This window comes from Salmo salar, chromosome ssa12 (assembly GCF_905237065.1).
Source record: "Salmo salar chromosome ssa12, Ssal_v3.1, whole genome shotgun sequence".
Lineage (NCBI taxonomy): Eukaryota > Metazoa > Chordata > Actinopteri > Salmoniformes > Salmonidae > Salmo > Salmo salar.
The window spans coordinates 26,265,754-26,281,612 of NC_059453.1; the positions used below are offsets into that span (position 1 = coordinate 26,265,754).

General features: G+C 40.8%; 2 protein-coding genes across 7 annotated transcripts in view; one reads left to right on the forward strand and one right to left on the reverse strand.

Annotated features, from left to right (window-relative positions):
* Positions 1-10,057, forward strand: part of LOC106564695 (collagen alpha-1(XVII) chain) — a 29,127-nt gene extending 19,070 nt beyond the window's left edge. For 2 of the 3 annotated variants that reach the window (XM_045691185.1, XM_045691183.1), the window contains exons 39-51: positions 309-368; positions 491-508; positions 657-707; positions 853-960; positions 1,195-1,374; positions 1,627-1,749; positions 1,850-1,948; positions 2,060-2,194; positions 4,667-4,822; positions 5,223-5,414; positions 5,727-5,888; positions 7,640-7,720; positions 9,273-9,528. In XM_045691185.1, the coding sequence (XP_045547141.1) occupies positions 309-368; positions 491-508; positions 657-707; positions 853-960; positions 1,195-1,374; positions 1,627-1,749; positions 1,850-1,948; positions 2,060-2,194; positions 4,667-4,822; positions 5,223-5,414; positions 5,727-5,888; positions 7,640-7,720; positions 9,273-9,355 (1,448 nt within the window). In that variant the 3' untranslated portion in view covers positions 9,356-9,528. Of the gene's footprint in view, positions 1-308; positions 369-490; positions 509-656; positions 708-852; positions 961-1,194; positions 1,375-1,626; positions 1,750-1,849; positions 1,949-2,059; positions 2,195-4,666; positions 4,823-5,222; positions 5,415-5,726; positions 5,889-7,639; positions 7,721-9,272; positions 9,529-9,552 lie in introns of those variants that run through there. The other variant, XM_045691184.1, reaches the window with a different exon arrangement.
* Positions 10,058-10,119: 62 nt separating this feature from the next.
* The window catches only part of LOC106564696 (serine/threonine-protein kinase 10), a 32,793-nt gene continuing 27,053 nt past the window's right edge, over positions 10,120-15,859 (reverse strand). For all 4 annotated transcript variants that reach the window (XM_014130959.2, XM_045691187.1, XM_045691186.1 and 1 more), the window contains 3 exons: positions 15,109-15,234; positions 13,387-13,500; positions 10,120-12,950 (listed from right to left, as the gene is read on the reverse strand). In XM_014130959.2, coding sequence (XP_013986434.2) covers positions 12,804-12,950; positions 13,387-13,500; positions 15,109-15,234 — 387 coding nt within the window. In that variant the 3' untranslated portion in view covers positions 10,120-12,803. The remainder of the gene's footprint in view (positions 12,951-13,386; positions 13,501-15,108; positions 15,235-15,859) is intronic.

The following is a 15,859-nucleotide window of genomic DNA, read 5'->3' on the forward strand; positions in this document are numbered from 1 at the left end:
CAATCACTCTACTGTCAAAGATGTCAATCAGTATATATTTTACCTTTATTTAACCAGGCAAGTCAGTTAAGAACAAATTCTTATTTTCAATGACGGCCTAGGAACAGTGGGTAAACTGCCTTGTTCAGGGGAAGAACGACAGATGTTTACCTTTTCAGCTCGGGGATTCAATCTTGCAACCTTTTGGTTACTAGTCCAACACTCTAACCACTAGGCTATCTGCCGCCCCATGTGGTATGGTATGATATGGAAGGTCACGTAATGTAACGCAATGTAGTGGTGAAGTGTAACGCTGTGTTGTCTTTCAGGAACCTTCTTCGCTGGGCCCCCAGGACCTGCTGGCCCAACTGGTCTTCCGGGATCACCAGGTACAGAGGAGTCCAATTCACTGTCTATACCATTTGTGTTTTTATCATAGTCAATTAGGTCGAAACAGAAGTTATGTGCACTCATCTTGTAAATCATTTTATTGTTTCCTAATGCAAACCAGGACCCCAGGGTTACCAAGGTAAGCAATTTTAAAGGCATGTCCATGCCAAAGGGCTGGATTGATGTCATAGTAGGCTATGAACTGGTTCAGTCACATATTATTTACATGGCAGACTTAGTGATAGACTTAAAATGTCAACCTTAACGCAATTTGATCTATGTTTCAGGTGACCCAGGTCAGCCCGGTTTACCAGGAGTTCCCGGAGATCCCGGTGTCGGTGGGTGGATCAAATATTTATCAGAAGCATAGTTAAACATTCAAGCCTACACTTGTGGCTTGGGTTACAACCAACATTTACTTCTGAATTTACTTGATCCTTTTGGGTATATGTTGTATTGTTCATTGTATTGTTTTCTCCACAGGTTTCCCTGGACCCCAGGGACGACCTGGAGGTCCAGGACCAGAAGGGGACAGTGGACTTCCAGGGCCCCAAGGTCCAGAGGGCCCCGAGGGGCAACAGGGTCCAAAAGGTACACCCTTACACCCCTTTAAAGATGCAGTCTGGGATCTTATTAAGCACTTATACATTCGTAACATATACGAATTGCAAAAATAATTAAAACTGGGACCTGTTTTGGTTTATGAGCACTATTTTCAAATCTACTGGCTAAAATTATACAAAAACTCTGGAGCATCACTTTAACAATGTTTATCACTCAATATGGATAATTTGTGTAAGTTAAGCCTACTTATATCTTTATTAGGTGAGGCTGGAGTTCCAGGTGCTCCAGGAATCCCTGGCTACTCCAGTGGTGGATCATCCAGGAGTTCCCCTGGAGCACCAGGTCCACCTGGACCTCCCGGGGCCCCCGGCCATGATGGGCCACCTGGGTCTGGGTCTGGAACACCGGACATTCTTCAATACATCACAGAATACCTCAAGAGTGAGTGAGATGATCTGATCTTTCTTCTTACCTCCAATGAAAAGGAGTGGGGCTAAGCTATGTCCATCCAAAGACCGTTACAAAATTTGATAGCATACGTGACCTCCATGGGACCATATGGTCAACAAAACATGATTTAGTTGTTGTTTGCATAGATGAGGCTAACTAAAATGGTGTCTCATGATCTAAAACCTTTTCTACGCTACTGTTTAGCAGTGCAGTAACTTGTGTATTGTGTTGTCCTTCATGGAGGTGATGGTGTCAGGGAGTACATGTCGGGTCCTCCGGGTCCTCCGGGTGTACCGGGGCCCCCTGGTGGCGGATCAGTGGAGTCAGTGGACGATCTTGCTAGTCGCGTCATTGCGTACATTCAGAGTGAGTCCAGACAAACCAACATCTTATCAAAAGCATTACATATATGAAGTATATCATATTGTATGTTTACCTGGATCTAATACTTCTGTTGACATTTCAGGTGGAGGTATTGCTAGTGGGGTGCCTGGACCTCCAGGCCCGCCTGGCGCTCCCGGTGGAGGCAGTACATCGCTAGATGACATCATCAGCCTTCTACAGAGTAAGTCAGTTGTTTGAGCACAAATGTTGATAATCGGGATGGAAAAAAGAGATAACATTGTGTCATGGGACAGTCAATGAAGTGCCCTTGCCTGATCCGTACCTCTCTCAGGGGAGGAAGTGCGACGCTACGTCATCGGTCCTCCTGGCCCTGCTGGACCTCCTGGCATCCCAGGGATCCCATGGAGAGGTGGCTATGGCTTTAATACCCATGAGGTGGCTGGACGAGTCCTCACTCTAATGAATGGTAAGGAATCACTGACACAGCCATGTCAGATTCACATTTAGATTCATACACACACCATTAGCTTCTTTAACCATAGTGTGTGCAAGTGTTTCCCAAATGGTTGGCCGGGACCTACAGATGGATCTTGGTAAGTAGTTCAATTGATTTAAAATAGTCACGTGATAAGAATTCAGGATTGGGATTGGTTATGGCATCAGAGCAGGGTATGGTGGGCATGCTCGTACCCCCTGGACCTCCCGGCTCACCAGGCCTACCTGGGTCCTACAGTGACATCTCTTAACTTCTGCAAAGTAAGAACTCTGACTAGAGTTCCAAAATCCTGGGAACTTCCAATAAAGTCCATTTTTTCCCCAAAATCCGGGCTGGAGGATTTCCGTAATCAGAATGGAGTAGCAGGAAATCCGGAGTCCTCCAACCGGGATATTGGAAAAACCAGGAAAGGTATTGAAAGTTCCTGGAATTTTGCAACCCTAGCTCTGACTACGGACTTTATACTAACATTAGCGTTTAGCACGTTCTTTTCCGCAAGAGCTAAAGGACACGGTTTTGGCTACACATTATATTCCAATCATCTATCATACAGTGCATTCAGAAAGTATTCAGACCCCGTGACTTTTTCCACATTTTGTTACGTTACAGCCTTATTCTAAAATGGATTAAATAGATTTTTTTCCATCATCAATCTACACACAATACCCCATAATGACAAAGAAAAAATAGTTTCGACATTTTTGCTAATTTATTACAAATAAAAACCTGAAATATCACATTTACATAAGTATTCAGAACCTTTACTCATACTTTGTTGAAGCACCTTTGGTAGCGACTACAGGCTCAAGTCTTCTTGGGTATTTATTTTACCTTTATTTAACTAGGCAAGTGAGTTAAGAACAAATTCTTATTTTCAATGACAGCCTAGGAACAGTGGGTTAACTGCCTTGTTCAGGGGTAGAACAACATATGTTTACCTTGTCAGCTCAGGGATTTGATCTTGCAACCTTCCGGTTACTAGTCCAACGCTCTAACCACTAGGCTATCTGCCACCCCAAGCTTGACACACCTTTATTTGGGAAGTTTCTCCCTTTCTTCTCTGCAGATCCTCTCAAGCTCTGTCAGGTTGGATGGGGAGCAGAGCTGCACAGCAATTTTCAGGTCTCTCCAAAGATGTTCAATTGGGTTCAAGCCCAAGCTCTGGCTGGGCCACTCCAGGACATTCAGAGACTTGTCCCAAAACCACTCCTGCGTTGTCTTGGCTGCGTGCTTAGGGTTGTTGTCCTGTTGGAAGGTGAACCTTCACCCCAGTCTGAGGTCCTGGAGAAGGTTTTAACCTCTAAGCTGCCTGCCGCCCCAATGATATTTCTGTACTTTGCTCCGTTCTTTCCCTTGACCCTGACTAGCCTCCCTGTCCCTGCCATTGAAAAACATACCCACAACATGATGTTGCCAGTACCATGGTGCCAGGTTTCCTCCAGATGTGACTCTTGGCATTCAGGCCAAAGAGTTCAATCTTGATTTCATCAAACTAGAGGATCTTGTTTCTCATGGTCTGAGAGTCCTTTAGGTGCCCTTTGGCAAACTCCAAGCGGGCTGTCATGTGCCTTTTACTGAGGAGTGACTTCCGTCTGGCCACTCTACCATAAAGGCCTGATTGGTGCAGTGCTGCAGAGATCGTTCTGGAAGTCACTCCTCAGTCCTTCTGGAAGGTTCTCTCATCTCCACAGAGGAACTCTGGAGGTCCGTCAGAGTGGCCATTGGGTTCTTGGTCACATCCCTGACCAAGGCCCTTCTCCCCTGATTGCTCAGTTTGGCTGTGCGGCCAGCTGTAGGAAGAGTCTTGGTGGTTCTAACTTCTTCCATTTTAGAACGATGGAGGCCACTGTGTTCTTGGGGACCTTCAATGCTGCAGAATTTTTTTTACCGTTCCCCAGATCTGTGCCTCGACACAATCCTGTCTCTGAGCTTTACAGACAATTCCTTTGACCTCATGGCTTGGTTTTTGCTCTGACATGCACTGTCAATTGTGACACCTTATTTAGACAGGTGTGTGCCTTTCCAAATCATGTCCAATCAATTGAATTTACCACAGGTGGACCTCAATTAAGTTGTAGAAATATCTCAAGGATGATCAATGGAAACAGCATAAACCTGAGCTCAATTTCGAGTCTCACAGCAAAGGGTCTGAATACTTACTGTATGTAAATAAGGTATTTCTGTTTTTTATATTTGTAATAAATTTGCACACATTTTTAAAAATCTGTTCTCATTGTCATTGTGGGGTATTGTGTGTAGATTGATGAGATTTTTTTTAATATTTAATCCATTTTAGAATAAGACTATAACGTAACAAAGTCAAGGGATCTGAATACTTTTCGAATGCACTGTAGGTCTAGAGCCAGAATGACTTACTGGACAGTCTGTATATTTATTCCTATTAACAGTTTGACTGATGTCAGTTCTGCCTATCCTTTCTAGATTCTGAATACAGAGGTGCCTTGGGCGCTCAGGGGCCTCCGGGTCCACCTGGTGTCCCAGGCCCTGCTGGCCCTCAAGGTCCCACCGGTCCTTCAGGACAGGCCCCCTACAGCGGCTCTGGATACAGGCTGGAGGAGGTCAAGGACTACATACAGAGTGAGTATGGTAAAATCAATAAGGGTTTCATAAATGCTTTTCTACTAAGTGGATAATGATATGGTATTACAATACTATCCAAAGACTCCTAGAGTTACAACAGTACAGAAATTCTTTGTTTTCCATTATCCACCCTGTAGGTCTAAAACCAGGAAATAAAAGTTAATAGATTACTTGAAATGCATTGAGCCTGTACAATAGGTTACCCTAATTACATCACTTCATGGATGTCCTTCCCATGATAAAAAGGTTACTTATTAAAAAGAAAAATAGACATTGATAGGGGATTTTACAGACTCCCATTCATTTCAAAGCAATAATTTACCCTTGGCATTGAGTTACTGCCCCAGATCAGTGGGTATCAGTGGGTGTAACTGGCATATTGTATTATCCTCACCAGGTGGTCTAAGAGGGCGAATGTTTGGGCCCCCAGGCCCCCCAGGTCCCCCTGGACCCCAGGGACACAAGGGAGAGCAGGGTAACTCTGGGTACAGCCACGCCTTCGACCACAGGAACAGCGAGGGAAGAAGGCTGGCTGAGACTGAGACAGACTTTTCCAATATAGCGGTTCGAGTGACTGACTACATCAAGTGTAAGTGAAACTGAATATCCAATACTGTCATCGCAGTGCTACAATGTGCTTTTCAGAGCTAGACACATTTAACAACATTTAAATGCAATTCTTCAAAGCTTATTTGTTTCCATTGACAATGGATCAAAGGAATGGCACATTGACTTGAATTGGGATGCCAGTTCTAGTAATTAAATTTCTATGCCAATGGGACACACATGTTGATAAGTAAAAATAGTGACCATCGACAATGAATTAAGAGTCCTACTTTTGCTGGTCATTGGATGTAAATGCATACGCTATTTCTGATCTTGATTGTTTCCCATCCCGTAGACCATGGTCTGTTGAGGGACGTGGTTGAGAACCGGTCTCAGCTGGAGAAGTCACAGGTTGTTCAAGGACCCCCAGGACCCCCTGGCCCTCCTGGTGCGCCAGGATTCAGCCGTGTGTTTGGTTCCCATTGTAACGTCACTGACCTTATGGAATACATCAGAGGTGACAATAATACAGTATAAATGCAATTCATTAACGTACAGTACCAGTCAAAGGTTTAGACACACCTACACGCCTAAGGGTTTTTCTTTATTTTTACTATTTTCTACACTGTAGAATAATAGTGAAGACATCAAAACGATGAAATAACACATATGAAATCATGTAGTAACCAAAAAAGTGTTAAACAAATCAAAATATATTTTAGATTCTTGAAAGTAGCCACCTTATGCCTTGATGACAGCTTTGCACACTCTTGGCATTCTCTCAACCAGCTTCACCTGGAATGCTTTTCCAACAGTCTTGAAGGAGTTCCCACATATGCTGAGCACTTGGCTGCTTTTCCTCAACTCTGCAGTCCATCTCATCCCAAACCATCTCAATTGGGTTGAGGACGGGTGATTGTGGAGTCCAGGTCATCTGATGCAGCACTCCATCACTCTCCTTCTTAGTCAAATAGCCCTTAGACAGCCTGGAGGTGTGTTTTGGGTCATTGTCCTGTTGAAAAACAAATGATAGTCCCACTAAACACAATCCAGATAGGATGGGGTATCGCTGCAGAATGATGTGGTAGCCATGCTGGTTGAGTGTGCCTTGAATTCTAAATAAATCACAGACAGTGTCACCAGCAAAGCAACCCCACACCATCACACCTACTTTTCCATTCTTCACGGTGGGAACCACACATGCGGAGATCATCCGTTCACTTATTGTTCATCTCACAAAGACACAGCGTTTGGAACCAAAAATCGCAAATTTGGACTCATCAGACCAAAGGACATATTTCCACCGGTATAATGTCCATCGCTCGTGTTTCTTGGCCCAAGCAAGTCTCTTCTTCTTATTGGTATCCTTTAGTATTGGTTTCTTTGCAGCAATTTCACCATGAAGGACTGATTCACGCAGTCTCCTCTGAACAGTTGATGTTGAGATGTGTCTGTTACTTGAAGCATTTATTTGGGCAGCAATCAGAGGTGCAGTTAATTGCAGATTTCCGAGGCTGTTAACTCTAATGAACTTGTCTTCTGCAGCAGAGGTATCTCTGGGTCTTCCTTTCCTGTGGCGGTCCTCATGAGAGGCAGTTTCATCATAGCACTAGATGCTTTTTGCGACTGCACTTGAAGAAACTTTCAAAGTTCTTGAAATTTTCCGGATTGACTGACCTTCATGTGTTAAAGCAATGATGGACAGTCATTTCTCTTTGCTTATGTGAGCTGTTGACATAATATGGACTTGGTCTTTTACCAAATAGGGCTATCTTCTGTATACCACCCCTACCTTGTCACAACACAACTGATTGAGTCAAACACATTAAGAAGGAAAGAAATTACACAAATTAACTTTTAACAAGGCACACCAATTAATTGAAATACATTCCAGGTGACTCCCTCGTGAAGCTGGTTGAGAGAATGCCTAGAGTGTGTCAAGCTGTCATCAAGGCAAAGGATGGTTATTTGAAGAATCTCAAATATAAAATAAATAACACTTTTTTTTGTTTACTACAGTACACTACATGTGTAATTTCATAGTTTTGATGTCTTCACTATTATTCTACAATGTAGAAAATAGTACAAATAAAGAAAAACCCTTGAATGAGTAGGTGTGTCCAAACCTTTGACTGGTACTTTATTTCACATTATACATTTTAATTAAGAACAGTTCCAATTTGTCACGATTGAACATTGGTGGGGCTTCGCCAAAATGCTGATTGCAGCTTTAACTTTATATGAAATAACCTTATGTATCCTCCATAGCCCATGGAAACATTGTGGGACCCCCTGGAAGGCCAGGACAGAAAGGGGACATAGGACATACAGGTCACAAAGGCGAGAGAGGTACATTTTGAACCATTATGCTTTTTAAATCTTTAGAGTTGCACTCTTGATTATTTTCCAGATCTTTGTAAACCCTTGTATTAAAACCTCTCTGGGACATGTGGGACACTAGCGTCCCACCCGCAGGACACACTAGTCAACAGCCAGTGAAATAGCAGGGCGGCAAATTCAAAACAACAAAAATCTCATAATCCAAATTTCTCAAACATACAACTATTATATCCCATTTTAAAGATACACTTCTCGTTAATCCAACCACATTGTCCGATTTCAAAAAGGCATTACGGCGAAAGCATAACATTAGATTATGTTAGGACAGCGCCGAGACAAGAAAAACCACACAGCCATTTTCCAAGCAAGGAAAGGCGTCACAAAAACCAGAAATACAGCTAAAATGAATCACTATCCTTTGATGATCTTCATCAGATGACACTCCCAGGACTCAATGTTACACAATACATGTATGTTTGTTTGATAAAGTTCATATTTATATCCAAAAACCCCATTTTACATTGGCGCGTGATGTTTTGCCTCCCAAAACTTCTGGTGAATGAGCACATCAATTTACAAAAATACTCATCATAAACGTTGATAAAATTTACAACAGTTATTGAAAGAATTATAGATACACTTCTCCTTAATGCAACTGCTGTGTTAAATTTCAAAATAGCTTTATGGCAAAAGCACATTGTTCAATATTCTGAGTACAGAGCTCAGCCATCAAAGCAAGCTATACAGTTACCCGCCAAGTTCTGGAGTCAACAAAACTCAGAAATAGTATTATAAATCTTCACTTACCTTTGCTGATCTTCGTCGGAATGCACTCCCAGGACTCCCACTTCCACAAGAAATGTTCGTTTTGTTCGATAAACTCCATATTTATGTCCAAATACTTCCGTTTTGTTCGCGTGTTCAGATCACTATTCCAAAGGCATAATGCGCGAGCGCAAAACCCAAGACGAAAAGTCAAAAAGATGTTTACAATCAATCCTTAGGGTCTTTTTTAAATAAATCTTCGATAATATTCCAACCGGACAATAGCGTATTCATTACAGAGGAAAAAGAAGGAACGGCGCACCTGCGTGACCGCGCAGTAAACAACTCATTGGTCTCAGGCAGTCCACAGCTCTTATTCTCTCCCCAGTAGCATGAAACAAGGTTCTAAAGACTGTTGACATCTAGTGGAAGCCTTAGGAAGTGCAAAATGACCCCACAGACACTGTAGTTTGGATAGGCAATCACTTGAAAAACTACAAACCACTTCCTGGTTGGATTCTTTCTCAGGTTTTTGCCTGCCATATGAGTTCTGTTATACTCACAGAGATCATTCAAACAATTTTAGAAACTTCTGAGTGTTTTCTATCCAAATCTACTAATAATATGCATATCCTATCTTCTGGGCCCGAGTAGCAGGCAGTTTAATTTGGGCACGTTATTCATCTGAATTTCCGAATACTGCCCCGTCACCAAGAAGTTTTAAGCTACTCAGGCGAGACAAAGTCATAAAATCAGTCCCATTGTGACACTTTCACTCTGAATTCTGGTAAACTAGGACTGGATGGCATCCCAGGAAGGACAGGCCTCCCTGGTCTGGAGTGGAAAAGGGGGGGAAAGGGGGAGAAAGGTACATCATGATTATCACAGAGAACCTATTCAACCTTACCAACATACTTAAGCATGATGCTACAGTAGGATCCATTCTAGGGATACTATATGTAATTCTATCATGATAGTACCATCAATACAAGTGTCCCTGCGATGCATGATGTGTTGATTTGACCTAGTTGTGCAAAAGAGATATGGTTTCATTAAGATTTTAAATTTTTCCACAGGAGAATACACACTTGTGACCAACAGAAGAAAGAGGAATGTTGGTGTTTGAGAAACAAATGATTGATAAATACTCATTAAAGGTGAATGAAAGTCCTATGAAATATGTCATGACTCATGAGCATACATTCTGGGGCCTAATGCCTTGGAGACATTACTGATGTAAATATATCGTTTTCTATAGGAGAAACTGTTGAATAGGACAGTATTCCATGCGCTGATGTATTGTGTTGTGTCAAAGATGTCTTTATGATCTATTTTTACTATAGTGTTTGATCTGGAGTAATTCACCTCCTTGCATGTTGATAGCAGGAATAGTTTGACTATGTGTTGAAAAATAGAACAGGGTGTGCTATTTTTATTCAATAGCTTTTGTACTATTATCGTTATTGTACTTGAGGAAAAACATTTCATATCGAACGAAACTAAAACCATTGTCAAACTCTCCTTTGAATGTACTGGTATCACTTTATAAAAATAAAGCTTTGTTTAAGTTATTTAATCAAAGTGGAACGTAAGGTTCACATTGTTGTTATAGACTCACTGAAGAAACAAACAGGTACACGATATTGTATAGAGGAAATTGTTTATTTACAGAACAATGCAAATCTACAGTACATAGGCATTCTATAAACTATAATGTAAACTTGTCTTAAAAATGCACATTATTTTTTCATGGTTGTTCAATTTCAAACAACATTCTGAAATCAATCATGATACAATTTGAAAAATCAGAAGGAAATCATGACACTAATAACATAACACATATTGACATGATTGGTATTTAATTATATTTTCAATTCAGCTTAAATTTCTGACTTTAAATGAACTATTTGACAATTGAGGAAACTACAATACTATACTGTAGTAAAGATACATTTTCACATAAATAACTACTGGCAGAGTATCTTCATTTTGTGTAAGGTGCACAGCACTCCTTCATTGTGTATGATGTTTTGTTTTTGTTTGCCACTATTACAGACCAATTATAAAATAGCATCGACTGATTGTTGTTCCTGCAGCCAATCAAAAAAAGGTGAGATGACAAATGGACCAATCAGAAGTCATGATGGCCTAAACCGGTCAGGTCCAACAGTTCCTTTTTAACAAATGATTTTAAACTGTATTGAAGGTTATAAGCTACCACCACTTTAGAGTAAATCATGCATATCTATGATAAAATAAGCTAAAACTGTAGTTCTGAAAATGTTATCAAAACTGTTAAACTCATGATAACGTCATATTCATTATCCTTAGATTAAATAAGTAACGAACAAAACATTTGACTATACGAATATAAAGATCACTTGGGGCGGGACTAAGTCTGATTAAAATAACTACACAGAGAGCCACAACATGAATACCGTATCTTCATACATTTTGTTGAAAACACTAAGGCTATTAGCTAGTATGAATGACAATAAAACAGTATCATAATTTCCTTACAAACAAACCCAAAAGCCATGCAGGTCAACTGATGAATATGGTAATGTAATAATACCTTATTAATGGGAGGCAATTTTATAAACAATAGACATATCAAACATTTGCATGAAATTCTAACAAAACAGACCTTCATATAGGACCTCACAGATTTCTATCGAATTATATAACAACGCCATTTGAGCAACCACAGTGAAAACCTTGTCTCTGTCTGGATACATAAAAAAACATAATTTTAATACCCCCTCCTTGATATGCTAAAACAAAATGGCCACTCATCGACTACGCCAAATTACAAAAAGAGAGAAACAAATCTCAAGAGTTGTGCTGAAGATGAAAGGCATGCTCATGAAACCTGAAGAAAGATACTAGCCTGGGAATCTCAACCTTTTCACAAATGTTGAAAAAAAAAAAAAAAAGTGAAAGTAGTGATTCAGTTTGGATTCCAGGCTAGAAGAAAGGAACCATTTCTGACATAAAGATATAAATCCCAAACTGTTATTAATAAGCTCCAAAAAATTACCATAATTATAACATAAGAAGTCAAGCTTGTATCGAAATCCATGCACAACTTCAGGCAGTCACTCCCAAGTCCATTGGAAACTAAATTCAATATCTTGTTAAGATATGTGTGATTGCATATAAAATATATCGTGCCTTTGTCAAGATTCATTATAAAAAAATGTGCTGTTCATCCTTTACCAAAAGTACATTCTTATCATATAATTAGCTCTCTCAAACATCACCATAGATATTGAATATATAAGTTCCTTATATTGGACTTCAGTGGTACAAAATGTTACTTCATCCTTTTTATTTAGTGCAGGGCTACCCAACCCTCTTCCTGGAGCTCTACCATCCTGTGGGTTTTCAGTCCAACCCTAATTTAACACACCTGATTCTACTAATTAGCTGCTCAACAAGACCTTAACTAGCTGAATCAGATATGCTTAATTAGGGTTGGACTGAAAACCTACAGGACTGGAGATCTACAGGAAGAGGGTTGGGCAGGCCTGATTTAGTGCAAATAACTAATGGTATAAAAATCGAGCAGCAATAGTTTTTTTTTCAGAGGAAGCTTAAATTTGAAAAGCCAGTCCATTGAAATAAAAGTATACAGGCACTAGATTCTTCAAGAAAGAAAAAAAATATTCACAAATGAAAAAGAATCAGCAATGAAAAATTAAATCTGCCTGAGACACTTTAGTGACTTGGAGGCAAGGATTTGAGGAACAGAGTGCCAAAATATCAAATTTGAAAATGCATAATGTCAAGAATCTCCTTCGTAACTAATTTCAAAAGAGGAAGCTATAAGAAATAAAACTTTTTTTTTTTTTTCAGTCAGTGGAAAATGATTTGAAATGGATTGAAACGGGGAGGTACTAAAAACACAAATTCTAATTCTTGCTATGGTGTGCCCGACTGAACACGACCCTATACAATGAAAAAGGGGTAAATTATATATAACAGATCACCATTAAAAAGGTCTTCATGATTAACACAGTCTGTAGCTTGAGGGCTACTGTCCCATCCTCGTCCAGAAACCGATAGAGGGGTACACACCCCCCTCGAAGATATCACCCCTTCGTCCCCCTGATTGTCATCAGTGGAGATGGGGCAAGGCAGCAGAGGCTCAGTTTTATTAGTCTGTCTGTCTGTCTGTGTGTGTGTGTGTGCGTGCTCACCAGTCTATTTGTATGTGTGTGTGTATCCATCCGGAGTGTGTTTATATATTAATTGTGTGTGCCTTCAATATGTGGGTGTGGATATATGTTTATGTCCATCCTTAGTGACATGAATGGGTTAACCCCTAGAAGCCAGTGGAGTGGACACTGGGGATGGGGTAGAACTTGGAGATGCGGCTCTGGGCTGAGGGGTTAAGGCACTCTGACTCTCCACTCATCTTAAAGAAGACCTCCTGCTCCTGAAGCTTCCTAGCAAACTCTTCCTCCAGAGCCTAAGAACAACAGACAAATGGTTGGTGAGCGGATCACAAGCAAGAGATTACATAATAATAATTTGGATGCTGCTTATATTTGTACTGTTTTACACATGTACCAGATACGCATTTGTTTTTTACATATCGCCCTGAGATTCCCCCTGAGACACCGTCAGAGAGTGGGGTCAGGGTCAGGCATTATCAGCGGAGCAATTAGGGTTAAGTGTCTTGCTCAAGGACACGTGGACAAGTGTTTCACCTTGTCAGCTCCGGGATTCAAACTAGCGGATTTCGGTTACTGGCGCAACACTCGAACCGTTTGGCTACCTCCCACCCTACCTGCTACCATATGTTTCAACTACAAGTATCTCCATCTCCGAAACAAAATATGTGCCAAATATTCAATAGAAAGAGAAATAATTTCCTGTCAAGGGTTAACTGGTGTAACGGTTACCTTCTTCCTGGGTCGTAGTTTCTCCCTCCACTCCTTCAGCTCCTGGCTGTGCTCCTCATCCAGCTCCTTCAGCTTCTGGGTCTCGTGCTCTATCAGGATGTGGCACTTCTCGTTCTGAAACACACAACCCACACATTGGGTGTTACACGCTGTACTGAATCACGGATGAATCAAAGTGTGTGTGTGTGTGTTTTCTATTGCACCTTGTGCAATTACAGAATCCCTGATATGCATGTGTGCGTGCGCATGCTATATATGTTATACTATACACTCTTAGAAATAAGGGTACGGTATTGTTCCCTGGAGTACAAAAATATCAAAATACGCATAATGTAGCTTCAGAGGTAAACATAATGATCTCACATGATACTGTTTCGTACCTTTTAGGGTACATGTGCAGAGAAAGAGTATAATGGTACATTTTTGCAACCCCTATTATGAATATAAAAAGGTACAATCATCACACTCAAAAAAGGAGTAATGTGAAGGTTAATTTCCCAGGTGACAAATGTATTTTGTTTACCCTCAATACCCACCATACAATGCTAACTTGTCACCTAAAAATAACTAATGACTTTGTCACTGGGGTGGTATCCCAAAAAGGCACATTTGTACCATAATTATTATCTTCATATTTCCCAGCATGCTCTACTAGAGGTAGATTTTTTAAGAATTGTTTTTAATATGTGTTTTTGCATGTACATTGATTGATTAATCATATGCTACACAAAGATAAATAACATAAATGTTTCTAAACTAATCCAATCAGTTCGTTCGACTTATTTCTCCCATTACTGAAATGGTTGTTCCAATTTAAAAGACTTAGGTAGTCTCCTCAAAATGTTCCTAACTCTGGCAGTCATTAAGAATGCATGTTGCAGGTGAATACATTTCCAACAGTTGGATATCCTAACTCTGTCTGGATTCCAATAGGAATTACAAATCACTTTGCAAACCAGCATAAAATGACTTGCAGGTAGACTTGCAAAATTATGGTAAATTTCCCAGGTTTCTAGAAATCACAGTCGGAAGATTCCTGGAAACAGGAGGGAATAAGGAGGAAATGCTCAACCAGAATATCCCAAAATTCCCAGAATCTTGGGTATGTTACCAGAACTTTGCAAGCAGGCCTGATTTAGCCTATAAACCATGAGTTTCATGCCACTGTATTAGAGTAAGGCTTCAAAATAAGGCCTCATAAGATATGTAATGTATTGTCATAAAGAGTTTAATTTTAATGGTAATATTTGCTTAGGAACTCACTTGGTGAAGACCACATGACTGAAAATGAAAGAATTTAACAACAATGTTTCTGTTACTAACAAATACAGTCATGGGTGGTAACTCTACAATTCAATCAAAAAGGCAAATTGGGAAATTGTATTGGAGGCTTGGCACGGGGGGAGTGGCTTTCAGATAGTTATTTTTGGCCACCCGTGAGTGGGAAAATTGTACAAGTTTAAGTGGTCTATGGTAGAGGTCCATTCTTGCCACTTACAAGGAATCAAATGGCTTTGTCACTGTGATGGTACTATATACTGTAACGGAACAAAGCATGCTTTTGTACCTGTGGAGAAAGGTACTATCTGAGGTATGAACTTGGGTACAAATATGTACCCATATCTAAAAGTACAAAAGGAGGACCTTACAGGGTACCACCCCAGTGACAAGAAGTTGTACCCCTTTAGGAACAAATCTACACCTTTATTTCTGAGAGTGTACCTGTAACTGCTGCAGCTCCCTGATGTTGGCGTCACACTGCAGTTGCAGGTCTCTCATCTGGTTCTCATGTTTCTGGTGCTGGTGGAGCCTCTCATTCTTCTGCCTCTTCTCCTCCTGGGCTGCAAACTGTCAAACACACAGAAACATCTCAGTTATTCAACTCACACGAGTATTAAAATAGGCCCAATAACAGTTGGAACTTGATACATGCTTAATTTGCACTGGGAGTCTCAAGCTTGACCTAGCATTGCCTAAAGTACTGTAAATCCAACTAAATCCTTCAGTGGCTGGGAAAGTCCCTTTGACTTGGATCAACAAGCTCTGAGACTTTACCTCTTTCTCCACTGAAAGCAATGTTTATAATCCCTCATTAGCTGGCAGCATTGGCGCAAAACTGAAAGCGCGAACCACCACATTTAACCATGGCAAGGTGACTGGGAATATGGTCAAATAGAAACAGTGTAGTTATTCCCTTCATAAGGCAATCAAACAAGCAAAACATCAGTACAGAGATAAAGTGGAGTCGCAATTCAACTGCTCATACACGAGAAGTATGTGGCAGGGTCTACAGACAATCACGGATTACAAAGCGAAAACCAGCCACATCACGGACACCGGACGTCTTGCTCCCGGACAAGCTAAACACCTTCTTTGCCCGCTTTGAGGAAAACACAGTGCCACTGACGCGGCCCGCTCCCAAGGACTGTGGGCTCTCGTTCTCCGTGTCCGACGTGAGTAAAACATTTAAGCG